Source organism: Haliotis rufescens, unplaced genomic scaffold (genome assembly GCF_023055435.1).
Source record: "Haliotis rufescens isolate VD_foot unplaced genomic scaffold, xgHalRufe1.0.p SCAF_15, whole genome shotgun sequence".
Lineage (NCBI taxonomy): Eukaryota > Metazoa > Mollusca > Gastropoda > Lepetellida > Haliotidae > Haliotis > Haliotis rufescens.
In genome coordinates, this window is record NW_025963835.1 from 25,550,725 (window position 1) to 25,575,375 (window position 24,651).

General features: G+C 39.3%; 1 protein-coding gene across 2 annotated transcripts in view; it reads left to right on the forward strand.

Moving 5' to 3' along the window:
- The window catches only part of LOC124151015 (mediator of RNA polymerase II transcription subunit 15-like), a 63,828-nt gene that overhangs the window by 37,674 nt on the left and 1,503 nt on the right, over positions 1-24,651 (forward strand). For both annotated transcript variants that reach the window (XR_007221063.1, XM_046523246.2), the window contains exon 16: positions 23,928-24,025. Coding sequence is in view for 1 of the 2 variants with exons in the window: in XM_046523246.2 (XP_046379202.2) it covers positions 23,928-24,025 (98 nt within the window). In the remaining variant the exon portion in view is untranslated. The remainder of the gene's footprint in view (positions 1-23,927; positions 24,026-24,651) is intronic.

Sequence of the window (24,651 nt, forward strand, 5' to 3'; positions counted from 1 at the left end):
GATGGTGGTGCTTGTTTAACCCACTGTTGATATAGGCCAGGATGATGGAGGAGAGGGTGAGGGTGTGTGTAGTGTTGGGGGAGGGTGGTGGTGTGGTGCTTGTATGACCTACTGTTGATATAGGCCAGGATGATGGAGGAGAGGGTGAGGGTGTGTGTAGTGTTGGGGGAGGGTGGTGGTGTGGTGCTTGTATGACCCAGGATGGAGGGGGAAGATGTGTGTAGTGTTTGGGGAGGGGGGGGGGGGGGGGGGGGGGGGGGTAGTGTTGGGAGAGGGCGGTGGTGTGGTGCTTGTTTGACCTACTGTTGATATAGGCCAGGATGATGGAGGAGAGGGTGAGGGTGTGTGTAGTGTTGGGGGAGGGTGGAATGGGGTAGTGTTGTGAGGGTGGTGGGGTGGTGCTTGTTTGACCTACTGTTGATAAGAGGCCAAGATGATGGAGGGTTGGGGTAGCAAGGGTCTATGTGTACTGGAGTAGGGGTAGGGCAGTTGCTTGTTTGAAATAGTACTTTTTTAGAAAGTGTAACCATAAACTCTATTATGAGTTGTTTTGTATCCCTTGACATTTGATCTTTTCCTGACATGTGCCAAAAGACTTCCAAAAGGTTGTTTGGAAGATGTCTATGGAAGAATATTCTCTAATGTCAATAATCTTTGTGAGGTACACATTCGAAGGTGGGCCCGAGGTGGGTAGGGGTATATTGGAATATACATCCCTGCTTTGTTATTCTGTCTGCAAGGTGTGGGCCATATCAAGTGATTGGAAGGGTAGGTTTTGGACTTTCGATGCTAGAGGTTGTTAGGTAAGGGGAGAGATGGGTGTTATACAAGGATCAGTTATTTCATTGTGGGATAAAGGAATCAAGAGTTGTGGCCCTTAGATCGATCTTTCTGTTGCCAATGGCATCAAGTTGCTCCTTCTGTGAGTGAATGAGTGCAGGTTTTCTTTGCCAAAGTCAACCAAAAAGAAGGTAACAATTAGTCAAGCAACATATGTTCCTGTTTCTTGAAGTGTATTTTCTATTTATCCTTTCTAATGCCTTGAGTGGTCTTGTGCCAAAACCCTTAATGAGGCTTGTCCAAAATAGAATTATGTTAAAACTGTGGAAGAAAACCTAGAAATGACTATAATTTGAAAACATCCTATCATTAAATTTCAAAATGTGTGTCATCTTTAACAGTTTAATAATGGGTCATCCTGCCCCTGCAACCCATCATCTAAGCCAGAAAAAAAGATTTGGTTGGTTTTGTTTAATATTCATTATTCAATAGCAATATTCCAGCTATATGACGGCGGTCTGTAAATGATCGAGTCTGGACCAGACAATCCAGTGATTGACATCATGAGCATCGATCCACACAATTGGGATACGATGACATGCATGAACCAAGTCAGCGAGCCTGACCACCCAATCCCGTTAGTGGCCTCTTACAACAAGCATAGTCACCTTTTACGGCAAGCATGGGTTGCTGAAGACCTATTCTACTCCGGATTTACACGGGTCCAGAAAAAAAAGAACTTATGAAGCATTTAACATGTGTAATGCCAATATCACTAGTAGAGTCATTATGTAAGGTGTTACTAGTTTCCTTGTTAATACAGCTTGTAACAGACTTCTTCCGTGGGAGAAATGAAACCAGTGGTTTTATTTATTCCACCAACCAGAAATAAGTAAAATGTAATAAATCCTCAATTACTGTCACTATCAATATATAAATGATATGAAGATACTATAATTAAAAACCTATTAAAAATGTATCTTATTCTTACAAACTTAAAAACACAACAAATAACGAGGAATCGGAATAGTTCTAAGTCTATACTGGAAGGGAGGTAACTCTACACTGGTTTCTTTCCCAGTTCTTCCAACCCCCACTTTTTTTCCCACTACCTACTTTTGAGAAACTAAAAAATATATTTAAAATTGGGAATGTTTTGAAAAATGTGTTTTCAACCTACTGACCTGAATTTGGGGGCCAAAAATCTATACACCCCCAAAAAAACATCAACCCCTGCTAATTGACAAAACATGAAGATGGTTTCTATGTTTATATATTATAAACTACAGCATGTTCAGTCCATGGGGTGCTAGAAATGTTATAAACACACTCCATGATGTTTGATCTTAAAGCAGTTGAGTGTAAAGGTTGAAGACGAAGCAGTGGCCCTATCTCTCACTATCACCACTAACATGGAGCAAAACTGATGCCATGAATTTGTGTTAATAAACACAGTAAGTTAAAGTTATTTCCTGAGATTTATGTCTTCCTTTTATCTTGAATCATCAGGGTTCATTTTTGTTTGCACTGATGATTAAATTAAGCCAAAGGTTTGTCCTGGATTAGTCAGCTGACTCAAATTTTTGGATGAAGATCTTACTCTAATTTCTGAATGAAGTTCTAGCAGTACAAACTCACACAGGGGCAATGTTCCAATTTCACAGGGGCGGTGGGGTAGCCTTGTGGTTAAAGCGTTTGCTCATCATGCCGAAGGCCCGTGTTCGATTCCCCCACATGAGTATAATGTGTGAAGCCCATTTCTGGTGTCCCCCGCCGTAATATTGCTGGAATATTCCTAAATGGGCGTAAAACCATACTCACTCACTCACTCACTCACTCCTATTTCACACTTAACCTTCATTAGGGGCGGTCGGGTAGCTTAGTGGTTAAAGCGTTCACTTGTCATGCTGAAGACCTGGGTTCAATTCCCGACATTGGTACAATGTGTGAAGCCCATTTGTGTGAAGTCCCTCGCTGTGATATTGCTGGAATATTGCCAAAAGCGGCGTAAAACCTCACTCACTCACTCACTCAACCTTACCTACTGTGCTGCATAGTCTCCCTTTAAGGAGAACTTATTTTTTTAATATGGGTAATACCAGCAGTGGTTGGTTTGTTGTTTTACGCCACACTCAGCAATATTCCAGCTATATGACGGCAGTCTGCGGAGCATCGATCCACGCAATTGGTATTGATGACATGCTTCAACCAAGTCAGCAAGCCTGACCACCTAATCCTGTTAGTCACCTCTTACACCAAGTATAGTTGCCTTTTATGGCAAACATGGGTTGCTCAAGATCTATTCTACCCCGGATCTTCGCGGGTCGTAATACTAGCAGTGCTGTAGAGTGAGGCACAGCACGTGTAACAGTAGGTAAGGGGAGGAGATGGCAGGAGAAGGGAACAGGGAAATGGTGCATACTTTTCGAGTCCTGTAATCTGTGGCAGTGGAATCTTTATCACCTGGAATGTTCCATCTGTATACAGTTGGGGTGCTCCAAAACTGTGGAAGCTGTCGCGTGTAATAGTTCTCGATGGATCCCCTATAGTTTTAACATTGGGATTAGTACATTTTGACTTTCATTGGTTGTTGATGTTAACATGTTGAGAAATGAGCTTAGAGAAGGACTCTTTCACTCTCATCAATATTGCAGTGTTAAACAACCAACCAACCACGAACCTAAAATACCCCTAGGTTATTTCTCAACACAAATTCCATGTTTAATATGTACCAGTTCTCCAGACAAAAGTACTATAAAGTCAGCTCCTGTGTGTGTGTAACTATGGCAACTAGATATAATAATGACACATGCAATCATCATAACTTCCCTGAGGTGATCAAAATAGCTGTGTGTCTGGCACTGAGATGTTGGGTAGACCAGTAATCATCCAGGCTCCCAATCTGCCTCCCTTGTACCATGCATTCAACTCGGTACAGATAGTTCACGCTGATGGAACTTGTATGTGAGAAACAGAATTAGATAGAGAATTCCTTGCTGTTAGGTGTTTTATTTTTTTTTTATATTTGTAATCATGAATGTGGACAAAATTGTAGTCTGAAGCTTTTTTTTGGGTTAAAATTATGTCACATAATCACGCTAAAAACATTATGAATTGTTCTGCTGACTGGCAGACATGTTTGCTCAAATATTAATCTTTGTTTGACTTCTAACAGTGTGTGGTAGTTCCTATGGAATACTATTTTAGAATGTACTTAAAATTCCTGTCTCATTTTTAAGAAATGACAAAAAAGAAAATATAGAATTGAAATTTTATTCTTTTTTCACCTACCTAACTAGTCATGCACCATGGCTGTGGAATATATGTATTTTATGAAAACAAAACCAATCTAGATTTATATAAAAGCAAGTCTATAGCCAGTTCCAGCCGGCTCTATTCCTCATGAAATCAGCATCAGAAAAGTAATTGTTTTAATTTTAGAGGAGAGAAATGTATTGTGTATAGGTTTATATATATTTAATTATAACAGATAATATTATCTTTATTACGACCTCTGATCAGATTAAATGACTGATTGTCAGTGATCCATTCATAAAATTTTAACTTGTTTTGCCTTTAATGCATGATGGAATCTGTTTCGGCGTATAATCAAGATTGGTTATTCTCTGACGTTGACTTGTTATATTTATATAACCAAAGGATCTTAAAGCACTCAAGACGTTTCTTTGGTACATTTTCTTCCAGCCTTATTTGACCAAGTTAGTTTTTCCAGTGACATCAGATAAAGGCACTTCCGTGTGGCTTGTTGACACAAGGAAGGGCTGGGGCTGCAGTGTTGTAGCCACAGTTGCCTCGGGTTGCCCTTGGGTTGCCGTCCACCCCTGATGCCAGGTTGTGATATCCTTTCTAATGCCTTGAGTGGTCTTGTGCCAAAACCCTTAATGAGGCTTGTCCAAAATAGAATTATGTTAAAACTGTGGAAGAAAACCTAGAAATGACTATAATTAGAAAACATCCTATCATTAAATTTCAAAATGTGTGTCATCTTTAACAGTTTAATAATGGGTCATCCTGCCCCTGCAACCCATCATCTAAGCCAGAGAAAAAGATTTGGTTGGTTTTGTTTAATATTCATTATTCAATAGCAATATTCCAGCTATATGACGGTGGTCTGTAAATGATCGAGTCTGGACCAGACAATCCAGTGATTGACATCATGAGCATCGATCCATACAATTGGGATATGATGACATGAATGAACTAAGTCAGCGAATCTGACCGCCAAATCCCGTTAGTGGCCTCTTACAACAAGCATAGTCACCTTTTACGGCAAGCATGGGTAGCTGAAGACCTATTCTACTCATGGGTCCAGAAAAAAAAGAACTTAGAAGCATTTAACATGTGTAATGCCAATATGACTAGTAGAGTCATTATGTAAGGTGTTACTAGTTTCCTTGTTAATACAGCTTGCAACAGACTTCTTCCGTTGGAGAAATGAAACCAGTGGTTTTATTTATTCCACCAACCAGAAATAAGTAAAATGGAATAAATCCTCAATTACTGTCACTATCAATATATAAATGATATTAAGATACTATAATTAAAAACCTATTAAAAATGTATCTTATTCTTACAAACTTAAAAACACAACAAATTACGAGGAATCGGAATAGTTCTAAGTCTATACTGGAAGGGAGGTAACTCTACGCTGGTTTCTTTCCCAGTTCTTCCAACCCCCACTTTTTTTCCCACTACCTACTTTTGAGAAACTAAAAAATATATTTAAAATTGGGAATGTTTTGAAAAATGTGTTTTCAACCTACTGACCTGAATTTGGGGGCCAAAAATCTATACACCCCCCAAAAAACATCAACCCCTGCTAATTGACAAAACATGAAGATGGTTTCTATGTTTATATATTATAAACTACAGCATGTTCAGTCCATGGGGTGCTAGAAATGTTATAAACACACTCCATGATGTTTGATCTTAAAGCAGTTGAGTGTAAAGGTTGAAGACGAAGCAGTGGCCCTATCTCTCGCTATCACCACTAACATGGAGCAAAACTGATGCCATGAATTTGTGTTAATAAACACAGTAAGTTAAAGTTATTTCCTGAGATTTATGTCTTCCTTTTATCTTGAATCATCAGGGTTCATTTTTGTTTGCACTGATGATTAAATTAAGCCAAAGGTTTGTCCTGGATTAGTCAGCTGACTCAAATTTTTGGATGAAGATCTTACTCTAATTTCTGAATGAAGTTCTAGCAGTACAAACTCACACAGGGGCAATGTTCCAATTTCACAGGGGCGGTGGGGTAGCCTTGTGGTTAAAGCGTTCGCTCATCATGCCGAAGGCCCGTGTTCGATTCCCCCACATGAGTATAATGTGTGAAGCCCATTTCTGGTGTCCCCCGCCGTAATTTTGCTGGAATATTCCTAAATGGGCGTAAAACCATACTCACTCACCCACTCACTCCTATTTCACACTTAACCTTCATTAGGGGCAGTCGGGTAGCTTAGTGGTTAAAGCGTTCACTTGTCATGCTGAAGACCTAGGTTCAATTCCCGACATTGGTACAATGTGTGAAGCCCATTTGTGTGAAGTCCCTCGCTGTGATATTGCTGGAATATTGCTAAAAGCGGCGTAAAACCTCACTCACTCACTCACTCACTCAACCTTACCTACTGTGCTGCATAGTCTCCCTTTAAGGAGAACTTATTTTTTTAATATGGGTAATACCAGCAGTGGTTGGTTTGTTGTTTTACGCCACACTCAGCAATATTCCAGCTATATGACGGCAGTCTGCGGAATCGAGTCTGGACCAGACACTCCAGTGATTGATATCATGAGCATCGATCCACGCAATTGGTATTGATGACATGCTTCAACCAAGTCAGCAAGCCTGACCACCTAATCCTGTTAGTCACCTCTTACACCAAGTATAGTTGCCTTTTATGGCAAACATGGGTTGCTCAAGATCTATTCTACCCCGGATCTTCGCGGGTCGTAATACTAGCAGTGCTGTAGAGTGAGGCACAGCACGTGTAACAGTAGGTAAGGGGAGGAGATGGCAGGAGAAGGGAACAGGGAAATGGTGCATACTTTTCGAGTCCTGTAATCTGTGGCAGTGGAATCTTTATCACCTGGAATGTTCCATCTGTATACAGTTGGGGTGCTCCAAAACTGTGGAAGCTGTCGCGTGTAATAGTTCTCGATGGATCCCCTATAGTTTTTGCATTGGGATTAGTACATTTTGACTTTCATTGGTTGTTGATGTTAACATGTTGAGAAATGAGCTTAGAGAAGGACTCTTTCACTCTCATCAATATTGCAGTGTTAAACAACCAACCAACCACGAACCTAAAATACCCCAAGGTTATTTCTCAAACAAATTCCATGTTTAATATGTACCAGTTCTCCAGACAAAAGTACTATAAAGTCAGCTCCTGTGTGTGTGTAACTATGGCAACTAGATATAATAATGACACATGCAATCATCATAACTTCCCTGAGGTGATCAAAATAGCTGTGTGTCTGGCACTGAGATGTTGGGTAGACCAGTAATCATCCAGGCTCCCAATCTGCCTCCCTTGTACCATGCATTCAACTCGGTACAGATAGTTTACGCTGATGGAACTTGTATGTGAGAAACAGAATTAGATAGAGAATTCCTTGCTGTTAGGTGTTTTTTTTTTTTTTTATATTTGTAATCATGAATGTGGACAAAATTGTAGTCTGAAGCTTTTTTGGGGGTTAAAATTATGTCACATAATCACGCTAAAAACATTATGAATTGTTCTGCTGACTGGCAGACATGTTTGCTCAAATATTAATCTTTGTTTGACTTCTAACAGTGTGTGGTAGTTCCTATGGAATACTATTTTAGAATGTACTTAAAATTCCTGTCTCATTTTTAAGAAATGACAAAAAAGAAAATATAGAATTGAAATTTTATTCTTTTTTCACCTACCTAACTAGTCATGCACCATGGCTGTGGAATATATGTATTTTATGAAAACAAAACCAATCTAGATTTATATAAAAGCAAGTCTATAGCCAGTTCCAGCCGGCTCTATTCCTCATGAAATCGGCATCAGAAAAGTAATTGTTTTAATTTTAGAGGAGAGAAATGTATTGTGTATAGGTTTATATATATTTAATTATAACAGATAATATTATCTTTATTACGACCTCTGATCAGATTAAATGACTGATTGTCAGTGATCCATTCATAAAATTTTAACTTCCGTTTTGCCTTTTATGCATGATGGAATCTGTTTCGGTGTATAATCAAGATTGGTTATTCTCTGACGTTGACTTGTTATATTTATATAACCAAAGGATCTTAAAGCACTCAAGCCGTTTCTTTGGTACATTTTCTTCCAGCCTTATTTGACCAAGTTAGTTTTTCCAGTGACATCAGATAAAGGCACTTCCGTGTGGCTTGTTGACAGAAGGAAGGGCTGGGGCTGCAGTGTTGTAGCCACAGTTGCCTCGGGTTGCCCTTGGGTTGCCGTCCACCCCTGATGCCAGGTTGTGATAACTGTCTGGCTCTGCTGTCAAATATTAAGACAACAGGGGCCATGGTAGGCTGAGACCAGTGCTGTATACTTTGCCATGATGAGTGTCTACCCTCGGCTGTTGTCATTCCTTGGATGTTGTATTTGTGGCTTCCTGTGGTGGATATCAAGACTTGTTTGAATTATTCTGACAGGGATGTGTAAAATCAGACCAATTTAACCTTAGTTTGTTATGGGTTGAATTTCAAAATATTTCTTACCTGTCATGTGTCAAGATGTCAGAAGGGCGGTCAGGTAGCCTATTGGTTAAAGCGTTCGCACGTCACGCCGAAGACCCAGGTTCGATTCCCGACATGGGTACAATGTGTGAGGCCCTTTTCTGGTGTCCCCCGCCGTGATATTGCTGGAACATCGCTAAAAGCGGCGTAAAACCATACTCACTCACTCACTCAAGATGTCAGAAACTGAACAAAAGGGAAACCCCATGTAGGCTAAAGATAGGAGTAATCACAGGCTTCCCAGGACCACATTTCACTAACCAGAGTTGTCTCCCCATACTTGCCAGGATCTGCTGGTTTGAATACCAGATTTGCCTGTTATGATCCTTGGTTTCTCACCACTTTAAGGGCAGCAGGGTAGCCTAATGGGCCAAGTGTTTGCTTGTCATGCTGAAGCACCAGGTTTGATATCCTGGGTACAATGTGTGAAACCTGTTTCTGATGTCCCACTGGGATATTGATGGATTATTGCAGAAAGCAAGAAGCCAAGTTGTTCACTTAGCATGCTACAAGTGTATCTCTTTGAAGTGATAAATGGCTATGAATTGTGTCACTTCGAGATTTCCCCACACGAAACTGCCATGCCATGAAATACTGTTAGAGGCTCCATTAAACCTCACTCACACACATACAAACAGATGTCTCGAATCTTGCAGAAAATGTCCTGCTTGGGAAGGAAACATGTGCAGATCATGCTTAACATTCACAGCTCCTAAGGGAGACTGTACAGATAAATCACGGTATATTTATTTGGAAAATGAAAACAAATAATATGAAGAAGACAAGATCAGGCATTTGTGGGTCTGTGTCGGAGAGAAGTATTTGTGTTGGAGTGGCCGACTTGCTGCTCTCACGCTCTCTCTGATTGGGATCCCAAGCCATGTATTGTTATGGACAAGAATTCCAGTGAGTGCACAAAGATGAAGCATGGCAGATGGGGAGGGGTACTTCAGGAGACAGAGTATGATGAAGTGGCCAGTCATACTTGTGGTGTCATGCATTTCCCATTGCTCTCACAGGGTTTGAAATTAAGCTGGAAGTCAGGCCTTTGTCATAACCCCTGTGTTAACAGTTAGAGATTTAAGGGGTTACCAGATTCTAGTACTTCAGGCGCAATCCTTAAGGACTAGGTGAGGTGAGACAACTTTTGTGGACTAGGTGAGGTGAGGTGAGGTGAACTGCGAGACTTATATTCGTGAACTAGGTGAGTCGAAGTACAAAACTAGTTCTGTGGACTAAGTAAGTTGGGTTGGGTTGGTTTGTTGTTTAACGCCACACTCAGCAATATTCCAGCTATATGACGGCGGTCTGTAAAATAATCGAGTCTGGACCAGACAATCCAGTGATTGACATCATGAGCATCTATCCACACATTTGGGATCGATGACATGTATCAACCAAGTCAGCGAGCCTGATCCCCCGATCCCGTCAGTCACCTTTTACGTCAAGTATGGGACTAAGTAAGGGTGAGGTGAAGTATTAGACTACTTCTGTGGATAAGGTGAAGTGAGGTGAAGTACTTGACTACTGTATTGTGAATAACAAGTCACTAGCAGGGTGTACAGGATTTAACAAGCTTGTACACTATGAAATAATTATTGAAGGTCGAACAATGTATACGAACCTTCAGTCCATGAACTTCTGTACACCTCTGAGAGGTGACCTCTCTACTGACGAATGTAACACAAATTTTTAATCATGAATTCACAAGTCTCAAAAATGCATTTCCAGTGACATATTTATACGACATACTGGAAAAGTCAGCAAACTTTCACTGCACACAACCATTTAGCAATCGGGATGGGGGCCTGGGAGGTTTGTTTGAGACAGAATGTTTTTTTTATTGTTCAAAATAATTTTCGTAACATCCTGCATGTAGAGCGAACAATTTATTTGTTTTGGTAAAACCTGGGGAGAAAACATTTTTTTCCAGCGTTTTCAGGAAAAGATTTATTTTGCCATTGTTTTCTACCACTCCCCACCCCGACTATAAAATTGTTGGCCCCAAAGTGAGAACACAGTAACACCATGATGTCAACATGTCCATTTAAGCACCAGATCACAGACTTGAATGGCTTTCTACAAGAATGGTCTTGCCAATCAGAAATATTCTTTAATGGGTAATGTTAATGGTTGTTACAGTCTACGGAGTACCCATCCAGATGCAAATATGTCTGAAAACATCTTAACCCTTTCTCACATACTCAAAGTCAGTTGGTTCTAAATCCACCCACATTGCATGCTGGCAGAATGTAGGTTATCAGTGACTGGTAAATGAGGGAGAAAATTGCTGCACATTTCAGGATCATCCCCATTGTTGGAGGCCACTTGGTCGTTCAGTTCCCTAGTTACTGTAAATAATTGTAACCATAATTATCAACATGAAGGATGGCGTTACAACGCAGGGGGCTGAGATCTCCTTATGTTTCCAGAGTTCGTGTTGCATATTTTGGGGATCATGTGTGAAATTGTGTTGTGTTTTCGGTGGTGATTTTGTGGTTTGTGCTCATGGAAGAGGGTGGCAAAATGTGCAGTTATTTAGATGGGGTTCATCTCAAGTACATTTTGTTAACCCACCACAGGTATGTGGGTTAGTCATAGATATGATATGAAAACAATCAAGACAGTTTTATTGGTGTGTTTATATTTGTTAGATAATCAACCATAAAAACATAAATGTTAAAAATACTCATTAAGAGGTTTGTGTCTACATGTGGGGATGCAACTTGGCACTAGTCCAACTCAGTTTGTTAATGGTTACTAAGGGCTACTAGTTATAGAACTTTAGGCTTTTTAGGGATTTTCTTATATTGTCACTATTTGGACTGGTAAATGTTTCAGGTTAAGTTGTGTCCTTGAGACACGACCTTGGATCATCGGACACTCTCAACACAGTCTGAAATTTTCTGCGTCTGCTTCAAATGATCAATGCTAGTTTAGACAAAATAGGCAGGGAAAATTCAGAACACATTGTGTCTGAAAAAAAGAAGAAGCTTTCCATAAGACATTTTAGAAAATTGACCCAAAAGATGGGTTGTTTAATTATGTCATGTGCCATTACTAAAGACTGATGTCACTAATCTCTTGGTATGCCTAACATAAGCTTTATAGTGGCTCCTTCACAAGAAAAAAAATCAGATTCTACTAGTCATCCATTATCATACTTTGTCAAATTTACAAGCCCATCCATCTGTTATGTTACCCACTTGGCAAGGACATATCAAGAGTTTTGCAACGACTTGAGGATGATGTTAGCTGTGTTCATGACTAGGGCTGGGATGAGTCCAAATGGCCAAATGAGTTTCTTTGTCTAGTATTGTGCGTCAGTTTTTTTGTCTAGTATTGTCTGTCAGTTAGTTTTATTTGTCTAGTATTGTCCGTCAGTTTTATTTGTCTAGTATTGTCCGTCAGTTTTATTTGTCTGGTATTGTCCATCAGTTTTATTTGTCTGGTATTGTCTGTCAGTTTTATTTGTCTGGTATTGTCTGTCAGTTTTATTTGTCTGGTATTGTCTGTCAGTTTTATGTGTCTGGTATTGTCTGTCAGTTTTATTTGTCTAGTATTGTCTGTCAGTTTTATTTGTCTGGTATTGTCTGTCAGTTTTATTTGTCTAGTATTGTCTGTCAGCTTTATTTGTCTGGTATTGTCAGTCAGTTTTATTTGTCTTGTATTGTCTGGCAGTTTTATTTGTCTAGTATTGTCTGTCAGTTTTATTTGTCTGGTATTGTCTGTCAGTTTTATTTGTCTGGTATTGTCTGTCAGTTTTATTTGTCTGGTATTGTCTGACAGTTTTATTTGTCTGGTATTGTCCATCAGTTTTATTTGTCTGATATTGTCCATCAGTTTTATTTGTCTCGTATTGTCAGTCAGTTTTATTTGTCTGGTATTGTCTGTCAGTTTTATTTGTCTGGTATTGTCTGTCAGTTTTATTTGTCTGGTATTGTCTGTCAGTTTTATTTGTCTGGTATTGTCTGTCAGTTTTATTTGTCTGGTATTGTCCATCAGTTTTATTTGTCTGGTATTGTCAGTCAGTTTTATTTGTCTGGTATTGTCTGTCAGTTTTATTTGTCTGGTATTGTCTGTCAGTTTTATTTGTCTGGTATTGTCTGTCAGTTTTATTTGTCTGGTATTGTCTGACAGTTTTATTTGTCTGGTATTGTCCATCAGTTTTATTTGTCTGATATTGTCCATCAGTTTTATTTGTCTAGTATTGTCTGTCAGTTTTATTTGTCTGGTATTGTCTGTCAGTTTTATTTGTCTGGTATTGTCTGACAGTTTTATTTGTCTGGTATTGTCCATCAGTTTTATTTGTCTGATATTGTCCATCAGTTTTATTTGTCTAGTATTGTCAGTCAGTTTTATTTGTCTGGTATTGTCCATCAGTTTTATTGTTGCTCCAACAGTAGATTTACTGAGCTGATGTCTTCATTTGTAGGGGACCCGTGAAGATCCGGGTAAGAATAGGTCTTTAGCAACCCATGCTTACTGTAAAAGGCGACTAACGGGATCGGGTGGTCAGGGTCGCTGACTTGTTTGATACATGTCATCGATCCCAAATGCGTGGAACGATGCTCATGATGTCAATCACTGGATTGTCTGGTCCAGACTCGATTATTTACAGGCCGCAGTCATATAGCTGGAATATTGCTGAGTGCGGCGTTAGACAACAAACCAACTTCATTTGTAGGGAGAGACATTAGCACTAGCCTGTCAGCCCAGACCAGCTTTGCTAATGTTAAAGGTATCCAAGGGGCTTGTAGAATTTCACACATTTTGTGGGGTATTGTTGTATGGTATCATTATTCTGGCTGGTAGACATTCTTGGTTAATATCTACCCCTGCAACGCACATTTTCTCCATTTTCTTAGAAAAAGAGACTATTGGTAAAAGTTAGAATAATTAAATATCAATTTGATCTTGACTAGGTGAAGTTCAAATGTTCTTTTTAAACAAATTCTGATTCACACTGATTTTGATTCTTGGTCTGTCAACACCTTGCCTATAGTTGTGGGTTGAACAAAAGTGGTAAGTATCTGGGATCTGCATCTTCAAGGCTTTCCTCCCACATTAAGGTGACAAGCATTATAGGATTTTTTTTTCGAAGCGGTTTAAATGCAACTCACTCACAGTTAGAAGAACATCACCATCTTGTATTGCAATGTTTGTTGAGATGCGTGAGACATCTGTTTGAGAGTAGGTGTCCCAGCTGATGAGTCCCGCACTATATGACTGTTATCTAACAGGGGAGCTGATACCTTGTGAATAACAGCCACTTCTATCCCAGCAGAGGTGTATAAACACATTACTAAACCTCCGTACTTTGAAGGAACAGACGTTTAACGCCAAATTAGATATTCCGACTTCTTCATCCTCTTTAAAGAGTCGTCTTGAGATTTAATCAAAGAGACTGCCACTTGAAATCTTTTGCTACAATGTGAAAACAGCTGGGATAATGCGCTTTTATATCTGTTAAAGCTGCCACATGAAAGAAGAGGGCTTTTAATGAATCAGTAGCCATTTGCATTACTGTGGAATAAACATTGACATTGTGATGTGTGTTATGAGAGGAGTATGTTGATAAGAGAGATAACGCACTCGAACTTATGATGAAGTAGAGGTGGGTATCACAAGTTCCCGTCAGTACCTACTGGGAAATAAAAACTTTGATGGGACTTTGGCGTGACTGTCTGTACTTGTCATCAAGGGTATCGTTGAAGCGGAGTAGAATCGGCAAACTGGTAGTCCAAGTGTTTGATTCAAGTAATGCAAACAGAACTGCGGTTATCTGTTATCTCTGGTGTTATGATGTATTAGTCAGTTGTTTATTATCTCAATTACCCCAAGATGATGCCTATGATTTACTCATCACCAAGGCTTATAATGGACCCAGACTATGGACCCTAGCCTTGCTCCAAGGCTGTACTGAAAGAAAAGTCCATGGATGTGTAGTAATTCTATCTTCCTAATAGACAAGTCTAGATATATGGACAGTACATCTAAGGACTCCAGTCACTTATAGGGACAACTTGATCTTATTATTTAACTATTCTAGAAATTATGATTTAAAATAATAATTATTGCCTTAGAGACTTGTGCAAGTCTATATGGACCCCCACAGACCCAATGTTAAGCCCCATTTCACCTCACATCACTCAATCATTCTTTGCCTAAGTTTTGTCTTAGTGAAGAGTGAGTGAGTTGGGTTTAACGTTTCTTTGATCATTATGAAGAAGGATCAATTCTGTATTTGAAGATGGAACAAATATGTATGACTGATGACTTTAAGTCCTTTTTGGCTAATGTTGACTGTGGTCTGAATGGGAATATTGGTGTTGAATATTTCCATATTGGTGTTGAATATTTCCGTAGTGGTGTTGAATATTTCCATATTGGTGTTGAATATTTCCATATCGGTGTTGAATATTTCTATATTGGTGTTGAATATTTCTGTATTGGTGTTGAATATTTCTATATTGGTGTTGAATATTTCCATATTGGTGTTGAATATTTCCATATTGGTGTTGAATATTTCCATATTGGTGTTGAATATTTCCATATTGGCGTGGAATATTTCCATATTGGCGTAGAGAGTCATCTGGGTAGCCAGGTGATGAAGCAGGTGCCTCTGTGAGCTGAAAGGTTCACAAGCTGTTGTAGTTCCAGAGTCTGTAATTGTCCCGATATATACTAGGTAAATATACACACCTCTGTTTAGCAGCCGGAATGAGACCTGCACGGTGCCACTTTCAATGGTTGCCCTGAACAGTGTGTGAATTGTGTGTGAATTTGTGTGAGTGAATTGTGTATGAATTTGTGTGAGTGAATTGTGTATGAATTTGTGTGAGTGATGGTGTGAGTGAATTGTGTGTGAATTTGTGTGAATTTGTGTGAGTGAATTGTGTGTGAATTTGTGTGAATTTGTGTGAGTGAATTGTGTGTGAATTTGTGTGAGTGAATTGTGTATGAATTTGTGTGAGTGAATTGTGTGTGAATTTGTGTGAGTGAATTGTGTGTGAATTTGTGTGAGTGAATTGTGTATGAATTTGTGTGAGTGAATTGTGTGTGAATTTGTGTGAGTGAATTGTGTATGAATTTGTGTGAGTGAATTGTGTGTGAATTTGTGAGTGAATTGTGTATGAATTTGTGTGAGTGAATTGTGTGTGAATTTGTGTGAGTGAATTGTGTATGAATTGTGTGTGAATTTGTGTGAGTGAATTGTGTATGAATTTGTGTGAATTTGTGTGAGTGAATTTGTGTGAGTGAATTGTGTGTGAATTTGCGTGAGTGAATTGTGTGTGAATTTGTGTGAGTGAATTGTGTGTGAATTTGTGTGAGTGAATCCCAGCCTGTCAGAGTTGTGTTTGATATGAATTGCCAACAGATCTATGATATCATTAGCATGGTTCACATACAGAATTCGACCCGTGAAGATTCGGGGTAGAATAGGTCTTCAGCAACCCATGCTTGTCATAAAAGGCGACTAACAGGATCAGGTGGTCAGGCTCACTGACTTGGTTGATGCATGTCATCTTATCCTAGGTGCGTAAATCGATGCTCATGATATCAATCGCTGGATTGTCTGGTCAAGACTCGATTATTTACAGACCAGCGTCATATAGCTGGAATATTTCTGAGTGCAGCATTAAACAACAAACAAACGTACATACAGATTTTATATATTCATTGGGTGATGGGGGGCTTCCATATGGTACTGATGAAGGTTTATGATTTAGTTAGTGAGGCGTAACAGTGGCGTGTACTTGACATTTACCGCTGCTGATGTTTATGTACTTGAGACAGTTATTGGCAGCAGCATTCAGTGCCACACTGAAACCAATGAATCATATTATTTTCATAAAATACGATAAAAAGTAATTGCAAGCACAAATAGACTTGATGGCTTATCCTTTGATAATGTCAAGGATTTTGATGGTAAATATTAAGATTCCAGATTATGTGTACTGTACTGCACGCCAAAGACACTTTATTGAGATCAGAATCTTCAATCTTCAAGGTGTGATGGTTAATCTAGACAATCTAATCTTAACAGATTCACCTGACTCTTACACTGCACACCAAAGGTCATACGCCTTCTGTGTTGAGTCTGGACAATTGATTTAGGCGTTCAGTCTGTAGAAATTAAATAATTATGTCTTAAAAACTATTGAACTCTCTTTTTTGTGGGTGTCGTCCTGATACCGCGAAAATCTAAATTTGTTAAATACCCATACCGCGTAAGGGAAATTGGTTTCTTTGACATGGTTAGGACCGATTGTGTGAAAGGGAAAATGGTGTCATGGGACCGATTGCTTGAAAATAATCACTGGACTATGTCAAAGAGATTTCGAAAAAAGTAAAAGCGATAGAAGTAAGTAAACGAGATAATCTCTTTGTGTAAATGTTGGTTGAGTTTTCATCATAAATCTGATTGGACTATGTATGTTATGTGGACTGGGGAAGTTCACCTGTACTCAACTCATTATTTCTCAGAAAAAACACCCGCAGGGTGAGATACAATTACATAATAGTTTCAGTATGTACCAAAGTGAAGGAGAGAAAGTTTCATGATTTTGCAAAAAAAGGAGTGAGTGTGTGAGTATGTTTTTATGCCTCTTTTAGTAATATTCGAGCAATATCACGGTGGGGGACACCAGAAATGGACTTCACACATTATACCCATGTGGGAATCGAACCCAGGTCTTCAGCGTGACAAGCTAATGCTTTAGCCACTAGGCTACCCCACTATCCCTTCATTGGTTGTGATTTCATTATTAATCTGACTATTGATCAAATGTTAGGAAAGACTGCCGTTGAGCAGGTCATTGATTAATTATCAATAGATTCCTTTGGTTAGACACAAAATAATAAATGGTTGTATCTTTTCACAACAAAGTAAGTAAAAGAGTACTCTCTGAGTAATTATCGGCTCAATAGTTGTAAACATAACCGTGTTTTGTTATTAATCTGATTATTGATTATTGATTAGATGTTTATAAGAATTATCCAGTATTCAACCTTAAATATTTACAATATATTTTGTTTGTTTTGTAAATTAAAAACCCAATTTAATTGAAGAAAGGAATGCATCTCGTTACATACATTGGGCTGTATCATTCACCTACAAATACCATACATTGCCATGGTAAATGCGCAAGTACGCTTAGTTTTCATTGAGTCCAGGTTTGTCAGCATCAACCTGAATAGGAAAATAAAAACCTATTTCTACATTAATATGAGCTATGTCTTACTATGTAATATCAGGGTGGTAATTAACAAGTACCGATATGGAGAAAGTCCATGGTATATGAAGTGCAACCACTTACGCCAAGGGACAACTTATTTCAAAGACAGTCTCAGAAAGATTTTTCGCTGGATCAGCCATGAGTGAGTGAGTGAGTTTGGTTTTATGCCGCTTTTAGCAATATTCCAGCAATATCACGGCGGGGGACACCAGAAATGGGCTTCACACATTGTACCCATGTCGGGAATCGAACCTGGGTCTTCGGCGTGACGAGCTAACGCTTTAACCACTAGGCTACCCGACCGCCCCTGGATGAGCCATGAACCCTTGTGTGAACCATAAGAAGCACTCTATTGTAGTTTGAAACTTGCAAACATCTTGAAAATGGAATCATTAATTGTTTCGTATGGTGAGGCATAAGGCACTTTATGGAATCTTGAAAGAGAATTTGTTTTAATGTTTGAATAAATGTTTCAAAGATTTAATCATTTAATAAGACATTTTTGACATTAACAGAGTACCTGCAATCTTAAAACAATGATGTTAAGAACATATGCAGTGTTTGAAATTAAGGGTGGTCCTTGGCAGTTGTTCGTATAATATTTGTATACAAGGACCCCTCAATCTCCGGCATCCAACATGAGGATTTTGACAAGGATCACTTGGCTTCCATGGTTAATTTGGAACACTGATATGTATACACCATGGCCGATCGTCTACATCATCAAGTCATGCACTTTCAGGTTAGGGGGACTGGATAGCAGAACATGTGGCAGTTATTTCCCCCCTACTTTCATCTGGGCACAGCTGATTGGGTACAAGATAGGCAAATGTCAGTACTATATAATATCCCAGGAGGGAATACGATATGTTAACACATCCTGTAGACTAACTGGTATTCCATCATTTGGCAGATCCTATCGCCAGTAGATCTGCAAGTTGTTAATATATATGCGGTATATTTGAGGCATCTGGCAGGATAAAAGATGAGAACTAGCAACTAACGCTGACTATCTGTTTGGGTTATCACAATTATCACAGAAATAATCTCATGATGTATAAAGTTGATTATATTTTCAGTGATGAACTTTTTATATAGATGATTATTATTCTCTGCCTTTATATATATATTTAGGTACAAAAATAGTTACGGATCATAATTTTGGGGATATTCATTATGAAATTGTGTGCTCAGTCTTCACCGCGAAATATACTGAGAGAAACAAATAAGGGAATACATTGAAAGTACACGTTCCTTTATTCTTTTCAAGGTTTCTTTGCATGCTTTGAATTGCTCTGTGGTTGAAAATCTGGAAATAAATAAAGGACCAGTGTGATAAAGTGGTGTTCCCTTATTTGTTTCCCTCAGTAAATATCCCCAAAATAGTCATGATCCGTAACTTTTTTGGTTCAGTATGTGTTTTTGTTGTTGCATATATTATATATTTTTTTATTATTGCACTCAGTTTGACTTTATTATTTCAATGTTAGAAATAATCCAGTTCCCTTTGCTGAAGGTATCTTTTTCTGGTAGCAAATTGTAATCATAGGATTATGTCAGACAAACTCATTTTCCTCATAAATAACCAGGTGAGATGAGTTTCCCAGTAGGTGTTGGTTTAGTGCTTATATGATGCTTGTGCTGTGTAGTCTGTAGACTTCCAGGCAGTGAGGAAATGATATTTCAGGAGGTGTCACATTATCTCAAAACCATATTTCATGAAGACATCTGATTATCTTGAGCCGTGGTGAGCTGTTTTAGATGTGTTGGTTGCTATATATACCAACTTTCTTTCATTTCTCTAATAGATGCAAAATAAATAAAGAGAGATTATTAGGAAGTTGAATTAGGATGTTTCCGTAAATATCATGTTATAGGAACAGAAATTGTATTGTTTGATATTTACCAAACAGAAACACATGGGGGTATTAATCACTTTATCATATAATTTCATTCTTGCAATAATCGATATATGTCATGTACCGCCACCGTGGTCTAGTGGTAGAGCGTCCGCCCGGAGAGCGGAAGGTCCAGGGTTCGATCCCTGGCCGCGGCATACAAAAGACGTTAAAAGATGGTTCTTGTTGTTACCCTGTCTGGTGCTCGACATTAAGGGACTAAAACAAGGACTGGTCGGCTCGGAGTCAGTATACTGAGTCTGAGTGGGGTATTCATGCGGCATGGTATCTCAGTGAGCTAGCACTATAAATCGGCATCAGTCCAGACTAGTACAAGCAGCCACACAAACACACACGTACATGCACGTCGCTATATAAGTGCAATAATCTTGGACGCGACGCTAAACCCCATTTCAACTCACCTCATGATATATGTCGTAATTTCTCTCAATGAAGAACTGCGTATGAATACAGTGTTTGAGTGAACCGTCCCATTTATCATATAGTGCCAAATTATTTGCAGCCATACCGGTCTACAGAATCACCCACACGTGGGAAAAACCCTATCTAAGCTTATTTCGAACGTTAGACAGTAGTTATGGAGCAAGCAAACATTGACACGTGGATATGGAGAGCAGTTTCTGTTGGGTGAACTCATTTGCATATTTATCGGATTATGATACCAAGTTTAATTTATTGGTTTATCACATCAATAACACTGTCCATTATAGGATGCAAATCCTGATCACTACTCACTCACAAGTGTTTATACACTGATAATGAATTGATTCAGCATATCTCAGCCAGAGACTGGTGCAGGGGTGAATGTACAGTACATTTCTGTGCAGAGTTGCCTCCCTTTGCCATGCCGGGTTCATCTGGGTGTGAGTTTATTTGCCCTGTTTATGATGATTGATTTGTCAGCATCTAGTCGTCGGTATCATTAATGTTACAAATCTATGACCTGTTTTAATTCTGCATTCCTCCCACATTAATATAAAACAGTGATATACCTGAATTACTGTTCAAATATGTGTTACACCCCAGTCATTCTTTTACTCAACCCATGAAAATCTGGGGTAGAATAGGTCTTCAGCAACCCATGCTTGCAGTAAAAGGCAACTAACGGAATCGGGTGGTCAGGCTGGCTGACTTGTTAGATGGATGTCAGTGTATCCTAATTGCGTGGATCATTGCACATGACGTCAATCACTGGATTGTCTAGTCCAGACTTGATTATTTACAGACTGCCGTCATATAGCTGGAATATTGCTGAGCGCGGCGTTAAACAACAAAAAACAAAATTTCTTTCAGTCAAATCACAATATTATGTAAATACTCCTGAAATTTTATTTTAATTATTAATTTGAATTTGCTCTCAACCAGACATTTTAACTTGACGTCACATCATCCGACACGAGAAGAATGTTACAATGTACACAACACATGTCTTCACCAAGATTTATTATGAAACTTTTAACTTGGCAACAAGCAAGAGAATTAAGGGTCCATCAAAATAAACACGTTTCACCAAGAAGATAATTAACACGCTGACATATTTAACAAAAAACAGATCTTTATTTCAAAATAAAACAAAGCCAGGTACAATGGTGTAAACAAGGGCTAATGAGAGACCTGGTTGACGAGGCTCGTCCTACAGCCAGCAGCAAGCTCGTCTGAGTCACATTGCTTCACCCGAGCCAGTGCATGCACATATAATTGTTACAGGGAGGAACAGTGTATAGTCCTCTTAATCAATTAATGTTGGTGGCCATGTGTGCAGTGTTTGTGATGACGGGGAGTGCATAAGGCCGATGTGGTGCTGTGTAGGGAATGTCAGATGAGTACTGAGCGGCTGTAATGAGACTGCGAACTGGCAGGTATAGTTGTAAATGTCGGAGGATGTTGTGTGGCCCAACTCAAGCTGGGAGGATGGGAGGGCTTGACAGGGATGTCATGATGTCATAGTGTGTCATGGGACGTCGTCTGTCACGTCATTAATGACTAGGGATGTCATGATGTCATAATGTGTCATGGGATGTCGTCTGTCACTTCATAAATGACTAGGAATGTCATAGTATGTCATCTGTCGTCATGTCACTTCATTAATGACTAGGGATGTCATAGTGTGTCATGGGACGTCATCTGTCACGTCATTAATGACTAGGTATGTCATGATGTCATAGTGTGTCATGGGACTTTGTCTGTCACGTCATTAATGACTAGGTATGTCATGATGTCATAGTGTGTCATCGGTCGTCATGTCACTTCATTAATGACTAGGGATGTCATAGTGTGTCATGGGACGTCATCTGTCACGTCAATAATGACTTGGTATGTCATGATGTCATAGTGTGTCATGGGACGTTGTCTGTCACGTCATTAATGACTAGGTATGTCATAATGTCATAGTGTGTCATGGGACGTCGTCTGTCACAACATTAATGACTAGGAATGTCATGATGTCATGGTGTGTCATCGGACGTCATCTGTCACGTCATTATTGACTAGGGATGTCATATTTACTATTTTATTTAATAACAGAAAATACCTATGGGTTGAATGAAAAAGTTTTATTTTCAGATATGAGAGCAGGTATTCATAAAGTTTCATGACTTTAAAAAATATATACCGTATTCGACGTAATAAGCGCCCAGGGCGCTCTCGAAATTAGAAATTGGGGGCTCTTATTAGAATATAATTGAAAGAGTTGAAAGATCGTAAATTTTATGGTTTCTGCTGACAGCCTGAAATGATACAAATGAAAAGTCTTTGCGTATTTTACACGACAGATATATTTTTCCAGAATTTAATTGCCCGTAATTAAGGGTGCATATAACACACGAGTGCGTATTATACACGAATAAATGTACACGTATTGTGTACATTGATCAGTCGGAAGGGTGCTAATTGGGATTGTTCACTAGCCAATATATTGGAAAATATCGCCGTGGGCGCTCATTAGAGCGGGGCGCTTATTACGTCGAATACGGTAACTGCACACGAAATTGAGGCAAATTAAGTAACGCAAAACATTTCGTATCTGGAGATATTTTGTATCAGGACATACCTACAATTGACTGTGTTCACATTTTATATTCCAGTACTGAACCCACTTTCGGGCATAACGCATATCTGATATTGTCCCACAAACATATTTAACTGAAGATAAGTCTCTGTACTTACTGACAACTTTGTTAGTGTGTAGGTAGCTAGGTCTGGCGGAGTTTACGAGCTGAAAGTATGTGTATATCCTTCACCTCCAGTCTTGGGGTACAAGCCCATTCACCTTGTACAATCCTGTGCTATCCGCCAGTGACACATGTAACTCATAATCCTTGTTTTGGGAAATTTTTCAATTCTGAAGAGTGGTTGAGTAAGTTGTAAACTGTGGTTATGTAAACATTGTTAGTCATGATATTCTTTCTAAAGCTGTTCAAGCATAAACTGAAGAACTGACGATCGGAAGCTTTAAAAAGTTTGTCATGTTTGAGTTCAAGGGTGTTCCATAAATATCTCTTATCTTCTAAATATGTAACTACAGCCATGGCACTATCTGACACACTTTCATAACATACATGACATTATTGATGGGCCAGTAAAACTGTCGTTGATTTTATCAGCACAGGGATGGATTCTCTGGCATTGTCGTCCTGTTTACAAGTCATTGCAGAGTTGCTTCCCCTAGCTACAGAATCTGCTGGTGAATAGTTTGATTCCCAGGTCTTTGGTTTGTCTGTACCATACCAATGCTTGTTGGTTTCACCCAGGTGACAACAATCTAGAACTCGTACATCTTCCTACACCTGACAAGCCATTATAGAATTGATAATTATATTGAAATAATGTTCAAAGCCCATCTCTTTCACTCACTCACTCCAATGTGAAGATCTGGCTTAGAATTGGTCTTCAGTAACCCGTGCATGTCAAAAGAAGAGATGAACAGGATCAGGTGATCGATGCTCTTGGTGTGAATTCATTTTTGACTAATGGTTTATGTAAAATAGCCAGATTTTGGAAGAAAACAACTAGTCCCCTCTGAGTTTTGTACTCGCCGTGTCTAACCCCTGGAAGTCAAGGATGAAAACCTTAACTATGTCTGCATGAATGTGTCCAATCCATCTCGATCAGATGGCAAGACTGTCCAGTGGTTGATGTAACAAAGAAAGATATAGAGTAAAATATTCAAGAAAAAGCAACTCACTCCATTCATGTTCGCTGTAGTAACAATGGTCTCTGTTACAGACGTGAGCTCCTTCTCCCAGGATGTGCAGAAGAACCTCAACGACTCTGTCCTGAAGATGCCCAACAAGTTCTCCTTCACGTCCCTGCTGGACACATGGGTAAGAGGCTGCATCTGGGGTCTTGCATTCAGCTCTGACCAATTAGTGCTACTACTGTCAACATGGGGCGGTCGGGTAGCTTAGTGGTTAAAGCGAAGACCCGGGTTTGATTCCTGACATGGGTACAATGTGTGAAGCCCATTTCTGGTGTCCCCCGCGGTGATATTGCTGGAATATTGCTAAAAGCGGCGTAAAACCGAACTCACTCACTCAACTGTCACCAGTCCCATAGGACCACCTCCGTGATCTAGTGTATGGAGCGTCTGCCCTGAGAGCGGAAGGTTGGTGGCTTGATCCGCGTCATGGCAAAAAATGTTTAAAGATGGTATTTGTTGTTACCCTGTTGGTACTCGGCATTAAGGGACTAAAACAAGGACTGATCAGGTTGGAGTCAGGATATTTTGTCTAAGTGGGGTATCCATGTTAAACTGTGGCATGGTATCTCAGTGGGCTAACACTATAAAACCGGCATTAGTCCAGACTAGCTGACACACTCACACGTGCATGCACATGTAGTTGAAATCTGCAGACCCATACACATCCATCTAAGACCTTCATCACTACTGGCGCTCCTCTATCAAAACTCACTACATCACATCCATTTCAAGCGTATATAATCTGAACAC